Source organism: Phascolarctos cinereus, unplaced genomic scaffold, assembly GCF_003287225.1.
Source record: "Phascolarctos cinereus isolate Bilbo 61053 unplaced genomic scaffold, phaCin_HiC Scaffold_726;HRSCAF=1367, whole genome shotgun sequence".
Classification (NCBI taxonomy): domain Eukaryota; kingdom Metazoa; phylum Chordata; class Mammalia; order Diprotodontia; family Phascolarctidae; genus Phascolarctos; species Phascolarctos cinereus.
In genome coordinates, this window is record NW_027556098.1 from 41,720,213 (window position 1) to 41,746,227 (window position 26,015).

The following is a 26,015-nucleotide window of genomic DNA, read 5'->3' on the forward strand; positions in this document are numbered from 1 at the left end:
TGAAATAATAGTTATGAGGAGCTAAACATTTCCATGAATTTTCCCCTACATTATTAATAGTTAGTTGGGGGTGGTTGGGAGATAAGAGTGTATTGTTCCTTATTTATGCATTATGTAAGTCTAAATTATATGATCTAAATATAGATGAATTATATTCATTTCTCCTACCCTGGATCAGCAATTGTTTCCTCGATAAAAGTAACATATCTTTGGCACCCTAGCCAGATCAAACACACAACAAATGTATTCTTCCTGTTCAGGCCTATGCAGCAAATTCCTTGTTTTGCTTTTATTAAAAGAAAGAATTTGTTGACATAATGGACATTCTCCAAGTAAGTCAAGCAAGACTGAGAAATCATTTTACTTCCCTCAGCAAACAACAATAATAATAACAAATTCAAATTTCCAGATTATGTCTCCAACCTTTGAATGGAGAAGAAAATCTAAATTTGTTTTGTAATGCTTTATAACTTGCTATATTAATATAAAACAGCAAATGAAGACAGACACTTCTTTATTTTGTTTTATTATAACATCAAATAAAGTTATTAGTTACAGAGGAAATGGAACTAGAGTTAAACAAATAGCTTTAATTACTTAAATATCACTGTCTTACATTTTCCTACATGGCTATAAATATCAAGAACTTGCATACCTGCATTTCATGTTTGAAATTCAGATGTGTAATGTGCAGCTGTCTGGGGGGTTTTGCTGATTAGTTTGTTTGTTCATGTACTTTTTTTATCTGATGACTGTAGAATTTTATTCATTATCATTAACTGTGAGGAAACTCTTAACATTAAGACTGGGACCCTGCCTTTTTCTTCTGGAATTTTCTGAATTGAGACTGTATTGTCACAGCTGCACGTTCTGTCTCTGGTGCATCCATGTCGATTTGAAATTCCTCTTGAACTTTCTTTTGTCCATCTGTATCAAGAAGACAAATAAACAAAGACATAATTGAACTGAAAATAAGACGATGGCAGGCCCTGAAGCCAAGACAAATTTAGAAAGGAAAATGAAATTCAGGGGAATTATTTTGATTACAATCAGAAGACAGACTGGGTATTATTACTACAAGAGAAAGAGGATACACCCAAGGAGTAATACTCAGGTATGAAATTATTACATTTAATATTTTCCTCTATATGTGATCTCAAGTATTTCTGTCTTTATAATTGTCATATCTGTATTTCTATCCCCAGAACTCCTTAGGAACACTTCATTAGTCTTATATGTTTGACTAAATATTTTAATCAAGAAATATTTATTTTATTAAATCCCAAATATCAAGCTTTTGATAAAATAGAACTCATTCTCATTAAAAACACCAGAAAGCATAGGAATAAATGTAACTTTCGTTAAAATGATAAGTAGCGTCTATCAAAAACCATCAGCAAGTATTCTATAATGGAGATAAGCTGGAAGTCTTCCCAATAAGATCACGGGTGAAGCAATGATGTCCATTATCATTGCTATTATTCAATATTGTACTAGAAATGCTAGCTATTGCAATAAGACAAGACAAAGAAATTGAAGGAATTAGAATAAGCAATGAGGAAACAAAACTATCATTCTTTGAGGACAATAAATGGCATCCTTAGAGAACCCTAGAGAATCAACTAAAAAACTAATTGAAACAATTAACAACTTTAACCAAGTTGTAGGATATAAATTAAACCTATACAAATCATCAGCATTTCTATATATTGCCAACAAAATCCAGAAGAAAAAGAAAGAGACATTACATTTAAAAGACTGAAGACAATATAAAAAACTTGGGAATCTTCCTGCCAACACAAACCCAGGAACTATATGAACACAATTACAAAATACTTTTCACATGAATAAAGTCAGATTTAAATAGTCAGAAAAACATTAATTGCTCATGGGTAAGCTTAGCGATTATAATAAAAATAACATCTACTAAAATTAATTTACTTATTTAGTGTCATGCCAATCAAACTACCAAAAAGCATTTGATACAGCTAGAAAAAAAATAATAACAGAATTCATCTGGAAGAACAAAACGTCAAGGAAAAAGACATAAAGTAAGGCAGCCTAGCAGTGCCAGATTTCAAGCTATATTACAAAGTAGTAATCATGAAAACAATCAGGTACTGGCCAAGAAATACAGTGGTGGATCAGTAGACTAGATTAGGTAAGTATTATACAATAGTAAATGACCATGATATTCTAGTGTTTGATAAACCTAAAGAACCAAGCTTTGGGGAAAAGAACTCACTATTGGACAAAAATCCTGGGAAAATTGGAACGCAGTTTCACAGAAACTGGACTAAACATCTCACAATGTATATGAAGATAAGGTCAAAATAGATACATGATTTAGACATTAAAAGTGATATCATAAACAAATTAAGGGAGCATGGAAAATTTTACCTGTCAGGTCTATGGGATAAGGGAAGAATTTGCGGCTAAACAAAAAGCAGAGAGGATCATGAGAAATAAAAAAGGACAATTTTGATTACATGAATTTAAAAGTTTTTTACACAAGCAAAACCAATGCAGCCAGGATTATAGAAGGAAAGCAGGTAACTGGGGGTAAAAAATTTTTAAAGCAATTTTCTTTGATAAAGACATCGTTTCTTAAATATATAGGGAACGGAGTCAAATTTATAAAAATATGAGTCATTCCCCAATTGATAAATGGTCAAAGGATAAGAACAAGCAGTTTTCAGAAGAAGAGATCAAAGCTATATATAGTCATATGAAAAAAACTGCTCTAAATCACTATTGATTAGATAAATGAAAATTAAAGCAACTCTGAGGTACCACTTCACACCTAGCAGATTGGCTAACATGCCAGAAAAGGAAAATGACAAACACTGAAGGGGATATGGAAAAATTTGGACACTAATACACTGCTGGTGGAGTTGAGAACTAGTCCAACCATTCTGGAGAACAATTTGGAACTATACCCAAAGGGCTATAAAACTGTACATACTCTTTGATTTAGCAATACCATGACTAGTTCTGTATCCCAAAGAGATCAAAGAGAAAGGAAAGGAACAAGTGTGTACAACAATATTTATAGCAACTCTTTTTGTGGTAGAAAAGAATTGGAAATTGAGGGTATGCTCGTTAATTGGGGAATGACTAAACAAGTTGTGTTATGTGATTGTGATGGAATATTGTTATGCTATAAGAAATGACAAGTGGTATGGTTTCAGAAAAACCTGATGAAAAAACCATAAGAACTGATGCTGAGTGAGGTGAGTAGAACCAGGAGAACACTGTACACATTAACAGCCATGTTATACAATGATCAGGTAGATTGAGGAGTGGGAGAATTTAGCAGTTGAGATCAATAGTAACTTTGGAGTGTGAAATTTCAGTAGAATGGTAGGTTGGAGGCTAGATTGAAACAGACAGAAATGAACGAGTGTCAGGAAAATTGAGAGAAATTGAGGCAAGAAACTAAGGCAAACTTTTTCTAGGAATTTGGCTAAGAAAGATAGAAGAAATCTAAGATAACCTGAGGAGATGTCAGGGTCGACTGAAGGTCTTATAAGGATGAAGGAAACCTAGGTATATTTGTTGGTAGAAGGGAAAGAATCAGTGAGTAAGGGAGGATTAAAGATAAAAGATAGCAACTGATTAAAGGGGCAAGATCCCAGAGATAAGATATTATAGAGTCAAGGGGGCCTCTTGGGAGACAGAGCAAAGATGGTCTAATAGCTGGAAGAAATACAGCCAAACTCCTTCCCCCAAGACCTAGAAAATGTTCCAGACCAAGTCGTGATCAGGAAATTCAAGAAAAAGCATGTCATTATGTTTCCAACCAGGTTAGCACAGAGATAAGCATAGAGGTCTGAGGAAAGGAGGATACCTCATGGAGTGTGGCAGCCTGCAGGAACTGAAAAAGGACCAAGGCTGTATATCAGGAAAAGGAGAGCTCCCAAATCCATAAAAGTGGGCCACATTTTGGCAAAATCATTCATGGATGCTGGAAGAGGTGTCAACTTGCAGCTCAGATGCTCTGTTCCCAGTTCCAATTCCCAAGACTCAAACCCAAGCCAGAAATTCAGAGTTCAGACCAAAAGGGCAGCAATGAGACTTTGCCCCAAAACACACCATTTTGGGAACATTGAAAATTTGCAGGTCCCTCATCTGAACGGTCCTTGAGATCCTGGAATTATACACAATTAATTAACCTCCAAGAAAGCAGCATAAGGACCCAAGAGGACATAAGCTCCGCCCACACATTCCCTTCAAAGTGCACAAATCCTGACTCTAAGGAAAAGTCTAAAGCCTGGAAGAATGAACAAACAAAGAAAAAATCCTACCATCAAGATCTAATATGGTGATAAGGTCACTCAAGGCACAAATCCAAAATAAAAGACTGCCTCCAAAACATCCATAAGCAATCCTTAAAGTTGAGGCACAAGTTCATCTAGAATTCATGGAAAAATTGTAAAGTTTGTTTTAAGAATTAAAATTTAAAAAATTAAAATGTAAAAAAATTAAGAATAAAAAAGAATTGTTTTAATTAAAATTAAAATCAAATGAGAGTGCTTAAAAAAATGGAGAAATGAGACTGATAGAAGAAAGAATTGGAAAAAAAAAGTTAATACCTTGGAACAAGAGTTATAAAACCTCACACTCACACTCCAGAAGAACCCAAATGCCTTAAAAATCAGAATGGACCAAAAAGAAGTTACAAATGACTTTTTTAAAAAAGTGAGAAAATTTAAGAATCATTAGAATACCTGAAAGGCATAACCAAAAGGAGAGCCTAGAAATCAAATTTCAAGACATTTTTTCAAAAAGCTTTCCAGATCTTTTAGAATCAAAGGGCAAAATGAAAATGGAAAGAATTTATTAGATATTCCATGAAAGAAACCCTTACACAGCTTCCTCTCCACACACAACCCATATGCACAATCTATGATGCAGCTTTCTAGCTGCCAATAAAAATCCCAAGCCACATAGGCCTGACGCCTCTGAAATATGGTGACTTCCTGCTACCATACAAGTTGCTGAACTCTGATGACTAACTAACTAGACACATTTCCAGAAGGACATGACAGGGACCATGCTGAGAGAAGCCAACTATCACTGTAGCCTTGCTATATATCTTTGTCACATATCCTTGTTTTGTTAGGGCAAAGCAAACCTCTTCCTTTGTTAAATGTTCAGTGACTCATAAGTGCCTCATTTTGTCCCAACATTGAACCTAAGCAGAAGGCACTGAATTTAGAGTTGCATCTACAACATTTGTCTGTCAGCAGGTAGGGATGAAATGAAACATTTCCTTTTTTTAATCTCCACTTTGTTCTATTTTTTTACAGTTTTACTATAAACTATAGTTTTATAGTTTTTATAGTATGAAAAAATTGCTTTGTACATGATGCATAACATTATAAACTCACAGACAACTCATAGACACAAAGGTTAACTCCTGCATCTATCACGTGTATACAAAAAGTTTATACTTAACATTAAAACCAATAAGCTCTCTCCCTCAAAATGTTGTCCAAGTTTTTCCAAGAAGACCTCTGATCTTCATGTTTGTCTTAGAATGCTCTGTCAAAGATTAGATAACAGGATAAAATTCCTGTGGGAAATATCAGAGGGAAAGAGAATGGGTGAGAAGCTATTCAAACTTTTGTTTTCTTTACATGTGGCTTGTTGTTTCCTTCTTGGGCTTATCAAAAACTACCCTGACCTACAAAGTTTCCTTGATCTCTGCCCCCAAATCCCCCTTGGCCTCATTTACCACCTGCTTGGCCACCAAACCCTCCATGGCCACTGCCACCATGGCCTCCAAAGCCACTGGGCTTGGCCTAATCTAGAGTTACTTTGTTTCCATCAATCTTCTGGTCTTCCATGAACTCTTTAGCGTCTTCTTCTGAGCTGAAGTCCATAAAATTGAATGCTTTAGATAATACTCTCTGTGACTATCCTGGCACAACAGAACTATGAAATGAATCTTTCAATGTTTCTTCTGTCTTCAGACAGACTTTTACTGAACAAAAATTTGTAGGACCAGATCCTTGGGACTACATTAATTGTCTAATGGCCCTTTAACTCCAACCTGATCACTCTGCCTTCAATTTCTATATTGTTACAAGAATTCAAAGCTTCTTTTGCATCTTCCATGGAGACAAATTAAATTAATGCAAATCCTTTAGGTTGGCATTGGTTGTTTGTAAGCAAGCTGATTGATGTTGCCTTCTCAAACACTACCTGGAGACTTTTTTCCATGGCATTGTAGGCAAAGTTATTCACCAACTGTGTCTTTGAGTCTGCCACCTTGTTGCCATTCCTGCTCCAGAAACTATTCTTCCCACCTCTTGTATTCTCTTCTCCTTGACTTTTCTCTCCTGTGTAGTTCAGAATGGATGCCCAATCATCAGTCTCAGCTTCCTATTTCTCTTATGAGACCTTAAATTGCTTCTGACTTAAATTCAATGTAGGTGATTCTTTTTCATGTCTCGTCTTTGGTGCAGATCATTCTAAACTCAACAACATTTTTAAACACTTCTTTGAGTTCCTCCTGTGTTACTTTATAAGGCAGATTCTTAATAAAGAGCGTCCTTGCATTTCAATCTTTTTTTTTTTGCTTTTTCTATTTTCATTTCAGAGCCAACGACTTTGTGGCCACTAAATTCCAGAACTTTTTCCATGTCTTCAGATGATTCATATTCCACATAGCCAAATTTCCTGGTGGTGCCATGTCCACAACTTCAAGAAGTCCATGATGTCAGATTTTAGCTCAGAAGCAGTTTTATGGAAGTTTGGGTTAGCAGTGAAGAGACTGAAATTTGTAGATGATTCAGTTTCTAATTTCTATGTCTTAGCTTCAAGGGATTTCTGTTTGCCCATTTCCTTTTTCCTTTCCCTGGTGTTTCTTTGGCACTTCCTCTTCTTCCTCCTCATCTTCCTCTTCCTCCTCCTCTGATTCCTTAGCTTTCTCAACTTTCCAAAGGGCAGCTCTCACAGAAGCAGCCTTTCTTTTGGCAGGTGTGATATCCATAATTTCTTCTTCATCATCCTCATCATCATCTTCCTCCTCATCCTCTCATGCTTTTCTCTCTGTACTCAGCTCTCATGGATTTAACCATCTTCCCTATGCACATCATACCTACCTCATGTCTGGCCCTCCACTGCTTCTTGAGCTCTAGCCCCAAATCTCCAGTTTGCTACAGGACCTCTCCACCTGGATATTTCATAGATATCTCAAACTCAACATTTTCAAAACAGAACTCATTAGCTTTCCTCCTAAACTTTCTGTCAAGTACACAGAATACTCCCATCATGCCTATTTGCTGTTTCCTCTATACAATATTCATTTTCTCATCTCTGTTCTTTTGCACATGGGTAGAAGGCTCTCCCTCTTAAACTCTGATTCTTAAAACCCCTTCTTATTTCCCCAATTGTTATCTCCCTACTCTCTCTATGTATGCCTTATGTATATTCTGTATTTTCTGTTCATATGTGGTTATCTCCCAGTGAACTATAAGCTCATTGACACCATGTACACACTTGTACACAAGTTATAGGTAATATGTTAGAGTAAGGAAATAATAATTGGGGAAAATGGGGATGGTTTTTTAAAGAAGTGGCATTTGAGTTGAATCTTGAAGACGTTTCATAAGAAAGAAAAAAACTATTAAGCTAAGCAAAACTCTAAAACAAGGGAAAGGGGTAAAGTGGCTTAAAGATAAGAAGAAGAGAGCCGCATAAGGTTGCCTTAAAATATATTCAGCTAAATAACTGAAAAAAATTAGTACTATGATTACACAGAAAGAGGGGGAAATCCCAATTTGGGGGGAAATTATTAGAAACAAATCAAGGACAATATAAACCTAACTCCCATAACTTTAAAAGTAAATGAATTAAATAATCCAATAAAAAGAAAAAGACTTGTAGATGAGATTAAAAAAAAAAACACCACAATCTGTTGCATATAAAAAAACAAAGAAATACCCAAAATAAAAATGAGGGATTACAACAAACTTTGCTATGCATAAGGTGAACCCCCAAAAGAAGTGTTATTATGCTATCAAAGTACAAACAAATATTCAAAACATAAAAAGGAATAAACAAGGTAGTTATATTATTCTTAAAGAAACTATAGACAACAAAGCAATATCAATACTAAATGTGTATTTATACCAAATGCCTTAGCATATAAACTCCCAAAGGAAAAATTAACTGAATTACAAGAATACATGGACAGTAATACAATAGTTACAAGAGATATCAATGTGCCATTCTCAGTTTCATATGTCTGACAAAAAGATAAACACGAGGGAAAATATGGAATTGAACAAATTGCTGGAGAAACCAGAGCTAAAAGACTTATTGCATCTATTAAATAAGATTGCCAAAGAATATGCATATTTCTCCTTGTAACACTGAACTTTGTTTGGGGCTTTTGGGGGGGTTTTTTGGCTAGGCAATGCGGTTAAGTAACTTGCCCAGGGTCACACAGCTAGTAAGTGTCATGTGTCTGAGGCCAGATTTGAACTCAGGTCCTCCTGAATCCAGGGCCGGTGTTCTATCCACTATGCCACCTAGCTGCCCCAACACTGAACTTTTAAAAATTGACCACATATGAGAAAATAAAGATATTGTAAATGCATGTAAGAAGGTATAAATAGTAAGCATATACTTTATGAAATACAATGCATTAAAAACAGTAAACAGTTCATAGAGCATAAACAAAAGACACAGACCCAAATGGAAACATAACAACAAAATCCTAAATAATGAGTGGATTAAAGAATAAATCAGAGAAACAATAATTATGCAAAAGAAAATGGTAATGATGAAACAACATCCCAAAATTTCTGAGATATAGCTAAATCAATCCCCAAGGGGAAAACCATTTACTTAAACATACATTAACAAAATAGAAAAAGAATTAACAAACTGAATATACATTTTTTAAACACTAGCCAACAAACCAACCCAAAATAAGCACAAATAAGAGATATTAAAAATTAGTCAGTCTGGCAGGGAAGCCTGTAGAAGCCTGAGGGAGACTTGAGCCCCTTGAGATTTGGAACTTAGGACTATGCTCTATAAGAACTGAACTAAGCTATGAACACAATCCCCTTCCCCTTCTCAGAAACTGAGCTGATACAGGTAAGGGAGAGAGATTATGCCTCCCATGTGTTGGACAGTGTTTGTGCTTTTATCTTTTAAAATAAATATTTCTTTGTAAAAGCTAAATCAACTGTAAATGGTAAAATGGAACTAGGGTGCAAGTGAACACCCCCTACAGTTGAAACACCATCAATGGGCACCACAGCTATTGGCAGACACTTCCCAGTGCCCTTAAGTGTACCAAAGAACACTGGGGAAGGGGTGAAATACAACATACTTAGTCTGCAGGCAATGGGGGCTAGGGTAGTCAATACCACACAATATAAGGGAGTAAGATGATTCCACACACCCACCCTTCAATTCAGTTGATGTAATCACTTAATAGAATCACAGATGCTGAGATGTTTACATATTAAGAAGATAACTCAGTGATCCCTTTACAAATTATGAACACCTTTCTCTGATGGAATTAAATAGAATTTTCCTTCCTCTGCTATAATTAAATTTTTAATAAGAAAAAAAACTGGCCATATTCCTAGAAGTCTTAAATGGCTAATCCATTTAGGCAATGAATCAATCAAGTATCTTGGGAGGTCAAGGCAGCTCTGGCAGAAACCAGAAGTTGAGGAAGAATTCAGCCCCTGAGAGGGAATTGCTTTGGGGATGCGAAGAGGATATTTCTTTCTCTTCAAACCTACACGATTAGACACAGCATCTAGCAGTGGAGCAATATGACCAAAAGAGGACACCATATCCAGAATCTAGGGATTGCTAAAGGCACAGGTAAGGGAGGAAAAACATTCCAGACAGCCATGGATAAAGACAGACAGGCAACTGAGATTAGAAGCAGCTTCAAGAAGCATGATACCGGAAGTAAAGAAGAGGCCAGCAGCCTGAAAGCTATCCTTGGTATTCAAGAGTTAAGCCTTGTGGAGACTCCATTAGGAAAGAAACCAGAAGAGTGAGCAGCCTAAGTAATGTGATTTCTCTACATGTACCTCACTACCATTGCTGTCCCTGCTGACCCTGCCCCTGATGCATGTATTTGTTGGACAGTTCACTTCATGTTTATGGGGGAACTTGTGAATAGAATTTGTGTTAGATGTGCATTACCACCTTAGTACCCAAGGTAGTAGCCACCCAACCCACAAGTGCTAATGCAAATTCAAGGTAATAGAATAACTCAGAGAGGCAAGCAGCCATAAAAAAAAAAACCTTCAGATATGAAAGAGAAGCAATTAGAATAAGCCAAATATATTCCATAATAATGAGAAATCAAAGTTAAGGATGGAATAACACATTCCAAAAGACAAAGTAACTGAAGTTACAACCCTAAATTAAATATCCTGAAAAGCTAAGCTTTATCATCAGATGAAAAGGATGGACCTTCAACAACAGAGAAATATTTGAGGCATTCCTGAAAAAAAAAAAGGAAATAAACTGACTTGCAATTATCCCCAACAACAGAAACACTCAGAGGTAAAATGTTTTTATGTTTACAAGCCATTTTCTTACACACACACACACACACACACAGAGCTCTCCCTAAGTCCTCCTGACGTAGAGAGACTCAGCAGAGTGCACAAATAGTGCACAGAGTAATAATAATATATATATATATGTATGTATGTATGTATGTATGTATGTATGTATGTATGTATGTATATATACACATATAAACATTTTCTCAAATGCATAAAGGATTCCGTGCTTTTATCAGTATAGGGAACTCCTTTTATGGGAAATCCTTAAACCAATACAGAACACAACTCACCTGTGACATAGTAAATTATTCGTTCCCTAAGACATGTAGAAAGATTAAGTGACCAAGTAACACAGCTAATAAGGGTCAGAGACAAGACTTAGACCAATATCTTCCTGTGTTCAATCAACTTAGTGCTGTATGTACTGCCTGTGTGTATGGGTGTCTTTTATTGTCTTACCATTCTCACCAGAAGGCGTCTCCTTTTCATTGGTTGGCTCAGAATCCTTTTGCTGCAGACGTAAAAATAACAGAAATTGACATCAGGTACATCCAAAACTATTGTTATTACATATTATTATAAATACATATTTCATCATAGGTCCTACGTTCTCAAAGGAAGAAACGCAGGCTATCCATAGCCACATGAAAAAAAAAATGCTCCCAATCATTATTAATTAGAAAAATGCAAATAAAAAAAATTCTGAGATTCTACCTTTTACTTATTTCCCTTACAAACATTACTCTTCATCTTCACCATGACCTGTAATACCTTGACAACTTAATTCTCTCCCAGGCCATTTCCCCTGCACCTCAACTCTCTCACTTTCTCATTATCTTGACTCTTTGATGAACAAATTAAACTCTACACTGATCTCCTCTTTTGAATCCTTAGCCTCTTTACATCATTGATTACACCCAGTCAAACCTCGGCCTGGGCTGTCTTTCCTACCATTCATGACCTTTACTTCTAAACATGTGTTTGCTGAATGAACTTGGAGAAAATCACACAACTGTTTTGACTGGGTCTGGTACAAATTTGTGTTACACAACTCCAACAGGACTGCTAGCCAATCCTACAAGCCTGATTGCTTTTCTGCCATATTTGAAGGTCTTTTTTTCCTGGCTGCTTGCCTCTCTGAATTTGCATTAGCACTTGCGGTTTGGGTGGCTACTACCTTGGGTTCTAGGGTGGTAATGCACATCTAATACAAATACTATTTCACAAGTTCCCCCATAAACATGAAGTGAACCGTCCAACAAATACATGCATCAGGGGCAGGGGCAGCACAGAGAACAATGGTAGTGAAGTACATGTAGAGAAATAACATTGTTTAGTTTATCAACTCATTATTTCATTATCCATAGTTCTTCCCAACCTTTTCATCCCTTCTCAAATTTCCCATAGTTCCCCTTCCACTCACTCTATCAGCAGACATCATTGCCTCATATTTTACAGAAAAAAATGAGGCTATGAAGTCCCTCTTCTCCCCTCTTCCTCATCTTCTATCACTCAGGTGCCTTCTGCCACTATTTTCTCCTTTACCCATCTTCCATGGTAAAGTGGCCTTACTCCTTACCAAAGCTAACCCCTCTTCTTGTTCAAGCAATCCCATGCCATTCTGTCTTCTGCAACAGATCACCCCCTCTGTCTTCTCCATTTTATCACCTATCTTCAGTCTCTCCCTATCTTTTGATATTATCAGTGCCAGTTAGAGAAGCCCCAAACCAAGCATTTAACAAGGACATTAAGCAAGACTATTAAGCCTTTAGGAGTATTTGGTTGGCTTGTGCTTTAGTGTTGGTTGGTAGTTTTACTCTTCCCCTCAATCACCTCCCCACAACCCCATTCTCTGTAACAAAATGAAAAGGCTGGATCGAATTCCTCAACTTGTCATATTTATCTATGAGGACGTAAGAGGTTAAAAGGAAACGTGGCTCCTAGCGATCCCTTTCAAAAATAACAATTGTTGTTCGGTTGCGTCCAACTCTTTGTGACTCTGTGGACCTCTGTTTATGGGGTTTTCTTAGCAAAGATGCTGGAATGATTTGCCATTTCCTTCTCCAGTGGCAAACAAAGGTTAAGTGACTTGCTTAAGGTAACACAGCTAGAATTTTGTGAGGCTGTATTTGAACTGAGGTTTTCCTGACTCCAAGTCCAGAGCTCTATCCACTGTGACATCTAGCTGCCCTGAAAATAACAATAGAAACACTGAAAAGAAACAAATTTTCATCTTAGAGAAGAAAATAAACCTATTCCCTGTGATGTGAGCTATCCCGGATTATATCCTGTATTAAACATATCACATAGAGATGCAGAAACCTTCATCTTCAAGATATTGTGACTTCTGAGTGACTGCAAACCACCAAAGGAGTTACAAAGAAACAATGGTACTAAGGCCTATTGCTTCATTTATCACATGGTCAAGGAGCTAATTATAATTTTAAATTATGGAGCACTATTTAGAAGAGGCAGCTATGTGGTACAGTGGATAGAGCACCAAACTTGGAGTCAGAAAAGACTAAGTTCAAATCAAGCCACAGTCATTTACTAGCTGTGTCACCCTGGGCAAGTCATTTAACCCCTATTTGCCTCAGTTCCTCATCTGTAAAATAGGGGCACACTGAAGAAGGAAATGGCAAACTATTAAACCCCTTGGACAATGTCAATGGAGTTACGTAGAGTTGGATATAAATGAATCACTGAACAACAAGAAAAATTGTTTAGAAACTGTTAAAATTTCTGGCTTTAATATATCTGTAAAATGCATAAACAAACAAACACATAAATAAATAAAAAATGAGTGAATAAATAAATAAATGAATGAGTGAATGAATAAATAGATAAATAAATAAATAAATATGTGTATATAATACATACACAAACACACATACATACACAGAAAGACAAAGACAGAGAGACAGACACACACACATACATGCACACCCACATATTTTATCAGTATGGTATTAATAGTTTGCATTACGGGTTTGTTTTACTGGTGTACATACACTGGAGTAACATGGTGTAGTGGAAAGGACACAGGACTGGGGAAGAAGAGATGGGTTCTATCTAGTCTTAGTTCCAATGTGACTTTGAACAGGTAGCCAACCTCTCTGGTCCTCAGCTTCTTTATAAAATTAAAGAGTTGACTTAGATGATTTCCAAAGATAATCCTAGAGAACTAACATTCTATGATGCTCCTTAATCCCAGGGTTATAAACAAAAAGTTGCACACCAACTCTCCCTACACTTTAGTCTTGGCTTGTAGCCTTTTCAATTTAAATAATTTACTGTCAGTGCAGTGCAGTAGTTCACCTTGATGCTGTTTATGAACGTTCTGGCCCAGATGGATAAATGCAGTGTTGTACACCAAATCTCTGATAGCAGCTGATTGCTTTTCTGCATCACTGTTGCCAACTGTGTGTTGGCTCAGCTTTTCCTCCAAGTCAGCAGCAAACTGTTCCTGCTTTCACACCCTATCTCTCTCTTCTCCTTACAATGACATAATCTATTAAATGCCAATGTTTGCTGCAAGAGTGCATACACAAAGTTTTATTGCATTTAGGTAAATGGGATCCAGCGTTGGTGATGAGGAGGTCATAAGATGCACAAGTCTTCAGTAGTAAATAATTGTTGTTGTGGGTGTTTCCAACTCCATTCCTCCGAACAAGTATCCCCTGCCATGTCTGGTAGTTTGTGCCTACTTTGGCATTAAAGTCACCCGGAGTTGCAAGCTTGTCCTCTTTCAGCACATTGAGAATGAGGGTCTCCAGATGTTCATAAAGTTTTTCTTTATGACCTCATCAGGGTTCATCACGTTGAGAGCATATGCATTGATGATGATGGCGTGGTGCTTTCCTGCAAGTGGCAATCATGATGTCTGGAGCCTTTTGTGCACTCCTTTTGGTGAGTATACAAGCTCGTTGACTAGAAAAGTTTTGACTGAAAAATTTACACCAGCTTCATGGCACTCCCCTTTGCCACAGTCACTCCATAAAAATGTGTATCCAGCTCCAACTTTGGCAAGCTGCCCGTCATTTGCTAACTTTGTTTCACTGAGGGCTGCTAATTGGATGCTATTCCGGCTAAGTTTTCTCACAAGAGCTGTTTTCTATCAGGTCTACTGGATTTCATGTTGTCCATAAGAGTGCACACATTCCGTGTGCTAATGGTCAGTGGAATAATCTTTGTAAAAGTTTTTGTACATTTTTTGTGTGTATTTTGACCATAGGATGAGATCCCCACCTAACATGCTAAGCAGACGATAGTAAGGCAGGAGACAATTTTTAAGGCACCTTTTTTTAGCCCCTTCCTCATACCAGGAGGTGAGTAGTGTGGTCCTTTAAAAATGCAGCTCAGACACCCAGGGGGCTGCCAAATCCCACTGCTGCTTCAGTCCAGTGAGAAGATAACCCTATGATCTGGGTCACCTTCAGGACAGGTTGTGACTACGTCACGTGCTGCTTTGTCACTTGCTGTCACCACAGGACTTTGAGGTAGGTAAAAATCGTAAAATGGTGTGGGTGATGTCTTTTGATTCACATATAAATTGGATTTAAGTGAGGTGGAGTTGGGCAAAGTTGTTGGCCTCACTCTCTCTTCTAGCATCATCAAAGTCTAGTGGCAAGACAAAGTCAAGAAAATTGGTGATATCTCAGGATGCTGTGGATGACCTTGGCATTTTTGATGTCTAACAAAGCTCTAAACACTCCACAGTGCCTGCATCAGCCACCTTCATAGCTGTTGGAACAAATCATTCTCATCCACCCATTCTGCTGGGGATGTCTTCATATGCTCGGGATAGATGCTCCACTAATTCAGTGATGGGTTTGAGACCCCTCAGTTACCCTCAATCTGGTTTAGCATGTCTGCCAAAATGGTTTACCAGGGTGTGGCCACTGCACATACTATAGCTTCTTAATCTACAGATTAAAACCCACAGGTGAGTTTGGTGAATCAGGTAGTTGCAAAAGGTAGAAAGCAGCCCTGAAAAGGGCTTGGCAGTCCTCATGCCAGAGATAATAATCTTCCTTGAACATACCCTACACCACACACACAAATCTATAAATAAATATAAAATGTATATCTATATATAATTTTATACACATGTAAAATTTTGTTTGTAAACATATATCTATGCAAAAATATATCTGTTATTTGTGTGCATATACTATACACAAAAATATACACCAACCATTACATAATCTATCTCAGATATGTAGAGACATACCTGGGCAAATCCCTTAAGTTCTGTGACTCACACAACTCTCTAATACTGCAAGTTAGAGAAAAGGTGCTGACCTCCATTGCTAGAAAGAGTTTCCTCACTGGTGAAAGCTCCCTACACCAAAGAAATCACAGGTCTGAAAGGCACATACATATATATGTATGCCTACACACAGAGATATATCAACATATATCCATATTTTGTGAAATCTGTAGAATTTGTTCAAATGATCTAGGTTTTGCTCAGATACAAAAGTCATTTAGGATAAAAGGCCAGATGTGCCCTAAGATAGCAGCTACTATAATTTAAAAATCAAGGTGTTAGGTATTAAGAGACACAAAATAAATAATTCCACAGGGGATACGTATAATCCATACTTGGAAAAAATCAGAACTTTCAAGTGTGGAAGTTCACAATAGCAATAATTTGCCTACCTATTCTTCCTTCTTCCTTCTATATATTTCTATTTAGCCAGCTGGCTAACAGTAAAGTAGGAAGTGAGATTCCTTTCAGAATAGTTAAAATTTAAATTCAGAAAACAAATAATACCTGTAAGTATATAAAGTAACAAAAAAGTGACCATGTTTGTATTTTGAAACAAGACATAGCCTCTAATTGAACCATTATGAAAACACTAAGCCAGTTTACTTATCCAAAATAATGTGGTTATCTAGCACTTAATAGTTTTAAGTATATAACACATAAATTTATTCCTTATCTCTCAGTATAAGCAAAGTCAACAAGGAATCTCCCTATATTGCAACAACTGAGTCAGGAAGAGAAAGTGATTAAAACCCAGCAGGCTACTTCAATATTTTTAAGTATATAACATGTAAACTTATTGCTTAGGTATGAGGGCTTACACCAGGGTACAGGGAATATCAGAGAAGAGAAAGAGACATCTGTGAGAAATGTTGCAAGGGTAAAGTTGATAAGCTTTGACAAAAGATTGGACATTGGAAAAGGGTGAGAGAGGGTGGGGAATCAAAAAATCCCCACCTATCATGTGAGCCTGGGGAACTGGGAGGATGGTAGCACCTTTTGGTTCTCATTCAATATTTAAATTCCTAAAATTCTGTTCAAGTTCTCTATAATTTATTACTTTCTGGTTAAATTTGCCTAGATTTGAAAGGGAGTGAATTTTGATCCCCAGCTATTATAGTTTCTCAATCTATTTCTTCTGGAAGTTTGATTAACTTTTTTTTTACATATTAGATGCTATGTCATGCAGTTTATTAATATTAATTCATTGTGTATGGTTGTATTACTACGATTTAGTGAGGTTCGGATTCGCTCCTATAAATGACACTCTCCAATGCACCAGAAAACAATAAGAAATAGATAATTTATTTAGAAGAAGCAAAGCACAGATAGTTTGAATTTGCATAGAACAATCAATAATATAGCACCGATCAAGAGAGTCGGTAATGGAAGAGAATACATCACCAATTCAAGGGAACCTCCAAAATCAATCAACGGCTGGGAGCCCCGTTGCAGCCCGTACAAACTTGAATTGTGTAAAGATTTTCCCGGGCGAAGCGTCCTTCCCGCGGGTGAAGCTCAGCGGGCTTACAGGACGCAGTGTTTTTATATTGTTCTAAACAAAGAAGGCTTGGGGCCAAGAAGTCCTTTTTGATGCATGCGCTATTCATGGTTTGTTCAATACACATCTGACCTTAGCCACGCTCCCATCCGCCTGAGGCTTGGTATTTTGTTTTTTAATAACATCACGTCTCACAAGGAGAGGAGCCAACCCTCCATGTCAACGTGACCTAGGAATGGCTAGTTCCTGGAATGCTAGGCCAAGAACACTCAGGAGTTATGGAACTGTCATGACCGAGATTTGAACTGAACCTATTTATTTGAGTGATCTTATTAATTTAAAGGGGAATTTCCAATTTCCATTTCAATGGTAGACTTAAGCACAATGTAGTTTCCCTGTTTATCTATTTTAATCAAATCTCTGTCTGAAATCATGATAGCTAGCCATCCCTACTTTATTTTTAGTTCACCTAAAACATAATACATTTTTCCACCCCTTGATTTTTACTCAGAGTACATCTTTCTTTCAAGTATGTTTCACACGAATACCATGTAACAACTCTGCTTTCTAATACATTATGCTAATCTCATCTATTTCTTGGGTGAGATCATACTACTTACATTTTTAATTGTGTATTTTCCTCCAGCCTCCCTTTAATACTTTTCCCCCTTATTGCCCTCTTGGGAACCCATCCTTTCAGTAAGACTGCAAATAGAGAGAATATCCTAAAGAGGTCGTCACAACACACACACAAAAATAATGGAAATTCTGAGCATTGAAGAAAGCAGAGAGTATTGGGAGAGGAGGGTTTTTAATACTAGAGGTTTATGTTTAATGCAATCTACATCCATTCCATTACTTTTCTTCTCTCCACTTCACCCTATCCCCAAGCATGAGCTCTTACCTTTTCTTTCTTTTTTTCCCCTTCTTTATCCTCCAATCTCAAAAAAATGAGTTTGTTTTGTTTATCCTTCTCAAAATCTATTTTCCTTCTTAATCACTTTCTCCCATCTCCATTTCCATGCGTGACTGATTTTTTGATGAGTTTAGTGTATTCTTACACCAAACTCTTTGTGAGTATGTTTGCATGTGGGGTGTGTGTGTGTGTGTGTGTGTGTGTGTGTGTGTGTTCAATCCTCTGTTGCCTAATTCAGATAAAAGTGAGGTTTATGTGTAGCCTTCTCTCCCTGCCCCTTTCTGCTTCTTGAGCATCCTAGTTAGGTAAGAAAGCAGGTTTCACCCTCATATCTCCCTCTTTCTTCCATAACAGTGTATTCCTTTCCTTCCCTTTTTATTTTTTTCCTCTTAATATTATCAAAACAAAGCAAATTTTATCCCAGCTCTTCTGCCTTAATTTCTCCCCTCTCTCACCTTTGAAAAAAAATAGTATCCTGAGGGGGAACTTGCTTATTCTCCCTCTTTTACTATATAAATATTTCCTCATCGTATGCTGTTATTGTTCAGCCTTTTTTCCTCTGACTCTTCATGATCTCATTTGGGATTGTCTTGGCAAAAATACTAGAGTGGTTTGTTATTTTCTTCTTCAGTTCACTTTACAAATGATGAAACTAAAAGAAACAGGGCTAAGGGACTTGCCCAGGTAGTAAGGTCTGAGGCCAGATTTGAACTCAAGGAGACGACTTTTCCTAACACCAAGCCTGGCACTCTAACCGCTACATGACCTAGCTGCCCTTTGCATAGCCCCATCTAATTATTCTTCTATATTTCTCTTGACTCCTGTGTTTTCACTTCAGACTATCTACTGATCTTGGATATCTTCATCAGGAATACTTGGAAATCTTCTATTTCATTAAAGATCCATTTTCCCCTTTAGGATTATACTTAGTTTTGCTAGATAAATTATTCTTGCTTATAAAATATACCTTTAACTTTTGCCTTCTGGATTATCATACTCTGAACTCTCTTCTTCACACATGTAAGAGTAGAAGGGGAGGAGGAGGAGATTTGGTTACCTCCACCTCATCTCAATTTATTGAGTTACAGGATTTAATCACAGGTGATAAGATTTTAATGTGTTATAAAGATATTAACACCTGATTATTCCTTTAGGAAGTATGAAACCTCTTCTCTTGCTTCCTTCCTCCTCATTCTTTCTTCTCCAATTTCTCTCTCTCTCTCTCTCTCTCTCTTCTCTCTCTCTCTCTCTCTCTCTCTCTCTCTCTCTCTCTTTCTCTCTCTCTCTCTCTTTCCCTCCCTCTCTCTCTCTCTCTCTCTCTCTCTCTCTCTCTCTCTCTCTCTTTCTCTCTCTCTCTCAAAGGGAGGAGCATTATTAGATGCATAAAGCTGCCCACAACCTTATAACATGCTAATAGCATGAGACAATTGATAGTTCAGGTGATCTGAGGAAGGACCAATAATTGGAAAGGAAATAATTCTTTAACTCTTAGTAGGAGGGGGGAAGAAGAGCTTTTCTCTTTCTCCGTCTTTTACTATATAAATATTTCCTCTACTAGTAATGGAGCTAATCATCCAGAGAGAGATACCCTGTTTAGCAGGTGGAATGTCAGTCCAGGAAATTTTGAGATACAGTTAATGGAGTAGGTGCACACACTCACTAGAGAAGGAAATAGCAAACCACTCCAGTATCTTTGCCAAGAAAACCCCAAATGAGGTCACCAAGAGTTGGAACCAAATGGAAATGACTGAACAACAACAAGCAGACACTAAGATACAGAAAAGATGTCAAAAAGGATACAAAGAAATAAGCCAGAAGTTACTTCAAGGGGCATGATCTCTGGCAACAGAGAAGACCGCAGACACTGGGAGACCACCTGACTATGCAGAGACACTATGCCTAGGGTAAGTTTTGTGAAGGTTCCACAGGACAGAAAGGACTTAAAGGCCCAGTAATACTGAAGGAGTCACAGTTCCAGGGTGGAGAGAAATGGTCATGGCCACAAAGGAACAGGGTCTCTACTAGCGTGAAAACAGCACAGATCACAATGGTGGTGAACAGACCTCTCCCTGGCTCATACCACTTTGGAAGCATTGAAAACTTATAGGCCCCAGACCATGCTATGGAGGCAACAGAACATAAAAAACAGACACTCAGGTCTGTCATATCGCACACAGAAAGACACACTCACAGACACCAGAGGTTAGAGGAGCCCAACTCTAACAGAAGTTCCAAAGTCAAGAATTAGGTTGGAAAAAGGAGCAAACAACACACAAAGAACATGACCATAAAAAGCTACTGTGTTAACAAGAAGTTCAAGACACAATCTAAGATGAAAACAATGATGAAAACATCTACAAGCAATGCCTTTTTTAAAAAATGCAAATTGGATGGAAGCCCAACAAGATTCTCTAGAAGACCTAGAAAGATATGGAAAAAGAAAAAATATAAATAAATAAGACTGACAAAGGAAAAACTTGAAGAAAGAAATGAAATTTATGGTACAAAATCATGAAAAGAATTAACAGTTTTGGTAAAAGAGGTCCAAAAAGTACTGAAGAAAATACTTCCTTAAAAATCAGAACCAGTCAAATGGTAAAAGAGGTTAAAAAAAAAACACCTCACTGAAGGAAATAATTCCTTAAAATTTAGAGCTGGTCAAGTGGAAGCTAGTGACTTCATAAGACATTAAGAACAATAAATTAAAGTAAAACATGAAAAATAGAAGAAAATGTGAAATATCTCATAGGAAAAACAAGTGACTTGGAAGATAGATCAAGGAGAAATAATTTAAGAAGTATTATTCTCCCTGCAAGACAGCTGAGAAAGAGAGAGCCTTGACATTATACTTCAAGAAATTACAAATGAAAATTGCCCTTATACCTTGTAACCATAGGGCAAAATAGACATTGAAAGAATCCACTGGGCATTTCCTGAAAGAAATCCCAAAACAAAAACTCTCAGGAATACTATAGCCAAAATTCAGAGCTTCCAGGCCAAGTAGAAAATATTGAAAGCAGCCAGAAAATACTGTGAAGCCATAGAAAGGATCATATAAGATTTAGCAGCTATCACTATAAGGAAGTGGGGGGGGGCTTGGAATTTCATATTCCAGAAGGCAAAGGATATAAGATTGCCACTAAAAATAACCTGCCCAGAGTATAACCTATAATCCAAAAATAAATATTTAATGAAATGAATGAAGGATTTTCAAGCATTCCTGATAGAAGGAGTAATTTCAGAAAAATCTAGGAAAACTTATGTGAACTGATACAAAATGAAGTGAACAGAACCAGAGGAACAACGTATACAGTCACCATAATGTGGTAAATATAATTAACTGTGAAAGACTTAATAACTCTGATCAATACAATAATCCATGAGAGTTCCAAAGGACTCATAATGAAAAATGCTATCCATCTCCAGAGAGAGAACTAATGGACTCAGAGTGCAGATTGAAGCATTTTTCTTTATTTATTTTTCTTTATTTTTCTTGTTTTCTTTTTCCAGAACATTGCTAATGCAGAAATATGTTTTACATGACTTCATATGTATAATGAATACTGTATGTCTTGCCATCTCCAAGGGTAGGATGGAGGTAGAAGGAAGGAGAGAGTTTGAAACTAAAAATAAAAATTAAATTAGAAAAAAGAAATAAAAGAAATGCATTAAGAATATCAATTTTAAAAATAACTTTGAAGAAATAATGAAACAAAAAACTCTAGATGGATAAATGAAAGTAGGAGCTGATTTTTTTAATAATAATAATAAATCAATCAGCTGATCATCAAGCATGTATTAAGCACTTACTATGTTCCAGGTACTAGGTTAGGTGCTGAGGATGTAAAGCCAAAAATGAAATTATCCTGAACCATTAGCTAATATTGTCTTAAAAAAGAAAATAGAGAAGCAAATGACCAAAATTTAAAAAGGAAGAGAGAGACTTCAACAAATGAATAGGAAATAAAGGAAACTATTTTCCCTAATGATATGGTCTCCTAAATTGGCAACTTAAGTGAAATGACTTAGCATACAGATTTTAAAAATATGAAGTACCCAAATTAAAGATAAAAATTCAGAATTTAAATAGAGAACTTTAAAATAATAGAGAATTTAAATTACCTGATCACAGAAAAATAAATTCAAAGAGCCATAAATGACATCCCAAACAAAAATCTCTCAGGATAAAAAGAATTAATAAACTGGCCAATATTTTAATAAAAAATCTAATTTTATACAAAATATTTGAAAATATTGACAAAGAAAGCATCCTACCAAATTCTTTCTATGAAACAAATATGATCATGATAATCAAGCCATGGATACATAAGTTATGGAAAGATAATTACGAACCCCTATAGTGAATACTGATACAAAAATATCGAGTAAATATGATAAAAGAGACTACAATGAACATGTTAAGGAGATTCTATTCTATGCCCTAATTGGACTTATGCCAGGAATACAAATAGTGAAGTCAAGTCAGCAAACAATTTTTAGGTACCTACTTTGCACCAGGAACTTGCTAAGTGCTGAGGATACAAAAAAGAAAAGGAAAAAAGTCTCTTTTCTCAAGAGCTTACACTCTACTGGGGAATGGTTAACAACATTTAAACAACCATGCATGAACTACATTATATATATATGTATATATATATATATATATGTATGTATGTATATATGTATATATATATGTATGTGTATATATATATATATACACACACACATACATATATATGATAACTATTTATAATGAAAATATTAAAATCATATGAGTTTATCAAAAGATTCTGAAAATTTTCTAGCAAAATATAGTACACATTTATGTTACAAATACCCCAAAACCACAGGAATAAGTAAGTTTTTCTTTGATTTAGTAAATCATGCCCATCTTAGAACAAGACCTAGCATTATCTGTAACAGAGAAATGCTAGAGAACTTCCAATAAGATGTGGGATAGACATAGTAGCTATAGCAATAAGACAAGATTAAGAAACTAAGGGAGTAAGTATAGGCAAAAAAAAAAAAGTAATGCTATTTATGTAAGATATAATTTTAGAGAACACCAGAGATTCAACTAAAAAAGTCTTAATAATTATGATTTTTATTTCAAGTTATTTTAATTAATCCTGCATTTTGATTATCTTTGAGTTCATTTCTTATATTATGCCAGGAATATCTGACATACTTTAACTCTAACATGTAAATTAGACTCCCCCACAAGCCACCTTCCACTTTCTCACATTGCTATATATTTGGACTTTGCTTTCATAACTGTCCTTGAGTTTCTCCTTTCAATCTCATGTCAACCCTGGGTCTTACAGAAGAAAAAAAAAAGGAATGTATGTTACAAAGTAGCTCCAAAATTCAAAGTTCAACCTTCTGGTTGTGGCTTCTTAAACCCCATTTTTCACTAAAGAGCTTTATAAAGCACAGAGGTGGAAAGACAATAATACCATGATCAGTCTATGGTCAATGTATGAAGCTATCCCTTTGCTGTCAATATTGTCTCTAAAAAAAATTAAACTGTTGAGTTATTGAAAATAGGATGCTTATTTAATTGAACTACAGAAAAGTTTCAAAAATATCTAGTTATCTACGTAAAAGACATTGTTCGACAACTTTATTAAATTTTTTAAGCAGACTTAGGTTTGTCTCTGCAGGTCCTGACAGGAACTTGGAAATCATCCATTAAGGAGAGCCCCATACCTATATATTTACATTATCTGGTATCAGGGAAAATAAACATGGGGAGGGGAGGAGACAAGAAGGAAAGTAGGGTAGCAAGAAGGGGGAGGGTAGAGAACTTTCTAAATTCTGAATTTTTATCAATATTAAAAGACCTAAAAAAAAAATTTTTAAGTAGTAGCTAGTGGAGTGCCTATGGGCAAAAGCAATTAATGAAGATTTGCCTTACTTAAACATTCATTAGGAAAAAAGGATCCAGAGCTATCCAAAGGATAGATTAAGTTCTATGAACCATAAAATAAGGAGAACACAGATCTGGGATTGACATACTTAAAGAGGGGATTTTTGAGAAGAGAATAATTGAGAGACAAGGAGGTATTAGCTGGAAATTACTAAGCTTCTAATTCGATAAACAACTAATCAGTGAAACGGACAGAACACTTTAAAATAATTTCTTAAGTACTATGAATAAGTAATTTTTAAATAATATGAAAATGGCTCAAATAGACAGATGAAGTTGATCTTTCATAACCTGGAATCTGAATTGCTTTTAAAAAAAAAAGAGCACATTCATTTTTGTACCAACTTGCTACTATACATGTTTTAGTTAAAAAAGAACTTAATAAAAGTTATTTTTAATTTAGAAATCTACTTTTCCTTTTCCCAACTACTCATCTATCCACACACACACACACACATATCTTCATAAAAGTCATTTTTATGTCTGACACTATTTACATTTCCATTCCTGGTGTGATTGTTAAGCACAGCTATCTTTTGGACAGTATAAAAGTTCTACACATTTATTCATACCAATGAAACCCTGCTGAATAAGAGTACATTTTCCACTTATTCTTTAATGACTTTCTTATATATGGGAGAGACTGCCTGCTTGCTGACATTCTTAAGGCATTTACTGAATAAAAACATGGAATAATCTTGATAGCAGCATAAAGATGTATTGGGAGTGAGGTAAATCTTTTGGCATTATTTCAGATTCCTAAAACCTTGAATTCTTTCAAAAATCACACGTTAATCTCAAAAAATTCAAGGTTTATCTCTATTCTCTTCAAGAAAAATTTTTCATAAAAGGTGAGCTATTAGCTATGATTGCATCTTAAGTATAAACAGCTTCAACTCTCAAACTAAATAATCAAAGATGATTTTTTTTATCTATCATTCAGAGACTCTGTGTATCTGCTTAAACTGTTCACTTCAGGGTTTTACTGATAATTGCTTCTTCTCTCTATGTTCACTATCCCCACTCCAAATAGAGGAATTACTTACCTCACTCATTGTAGTTTTAAATGTAAGGTCCTGGACTTCTACTTCCTCAGAACAGAAGAAATTGTGCAAGGTTTCTTGCAGTTCCTAGCTTTTGTCTTTAAAAGGGCTGCTGACTGTCATAATATCACCAGTAAACCAATAAGATTCATTTACCTGCTATAAATACCCAGCATATATTTGATAGCACAAGGGGCCACCTAGTGTACAAAAGAGAAAAGATTAGCCAAAGTTATTGACTAAACTCCACAGCAGAAAAAGAAAAAGTAGGAAACTGGAAAGTGGGAGTCACAAGTGCAAAAATAATGATGTGCTTTCTCTATATTACATAATTTAAACACGTCCCAAATGCTTTTTAAAAATATTAGTCAATAAGAATATTTTTTTCTTTTTAAAAGAGATCATGAAGCAATTATGCCCCCTAGTATGTAACTCTCTGAAGACAGAGTCCTTGTCTTAATGATTTTTATACCAAACAGAGTAGGTAAATTTATAAATTGTGGATACATGAATAAATTAATCCCTTCATTAATTTTTTTCCTTGGGAATATTTATTTCCCTTTTTATTTTGCAACTTCTCCCTAGAAGCAGATTTTCTCTTTCTCAGAGAAAGGCTGCTATGCAGAAGAGGGATGGTACAACTTCACCCCAGATGACAAAAACCAGAGCAATGAAACTGTAAAGAAATTTTGGCTTGGTGTAAGGAAAATCTTCCTTAAAATTAGAACTATTCTACAGACGAGAGCCCCCAACTTAGGGCAATATTGAAAGTCAATGAAATTATACAAGCTT

The 26,015-nt window shown here is 36.0% G+C and overlaps 1 protein-coding gene and 1 pseudogene across 1 annotated transcript; both read right to left on the reverse strand.

Annotated features, from left to right (window-relative positions):
* Positions 1–525: 525 nt before the first annotated feature.
* PCP4 (Purkinje cell protein 4) lies at positions 526–25,314 on the reverse strand. The gene is made up of 3 exons (XM_020973920.2): positions 25,227–25,314; positions 11,022–11,073; positions 526–927 (listed from the first exon to the last, which is right to left on the reverse strand). Exons 1-3 carry the CDS (start codon positions 25,233–25,235, stop codon positions 800–802), a joined length of 189 nt encoding a protein of 62 aa, XP_020829579.1. The 5' UTR covers positions 25,236–25,314; the 3' UTR covers positions 526–799.
* On the reverse strand, positions 5,622–9,830 carry LOC144454203 (nucleolin pseudogene; annotated as a pseudogene).
* Positions 25,315–26,015: the final 701 nt, after the last annotated feature.

Coding starts and splice junctions, on each gene's coding strand:
- PCP4 (XM_020973920.2), bottom strand. Junction 928..11,021: donor GACGCCTTCTGGTGAGAATG/GTAAGACAATAA, acceptor TTCTTGATACAG/ATGGACAAAAGAAAGTTCAA.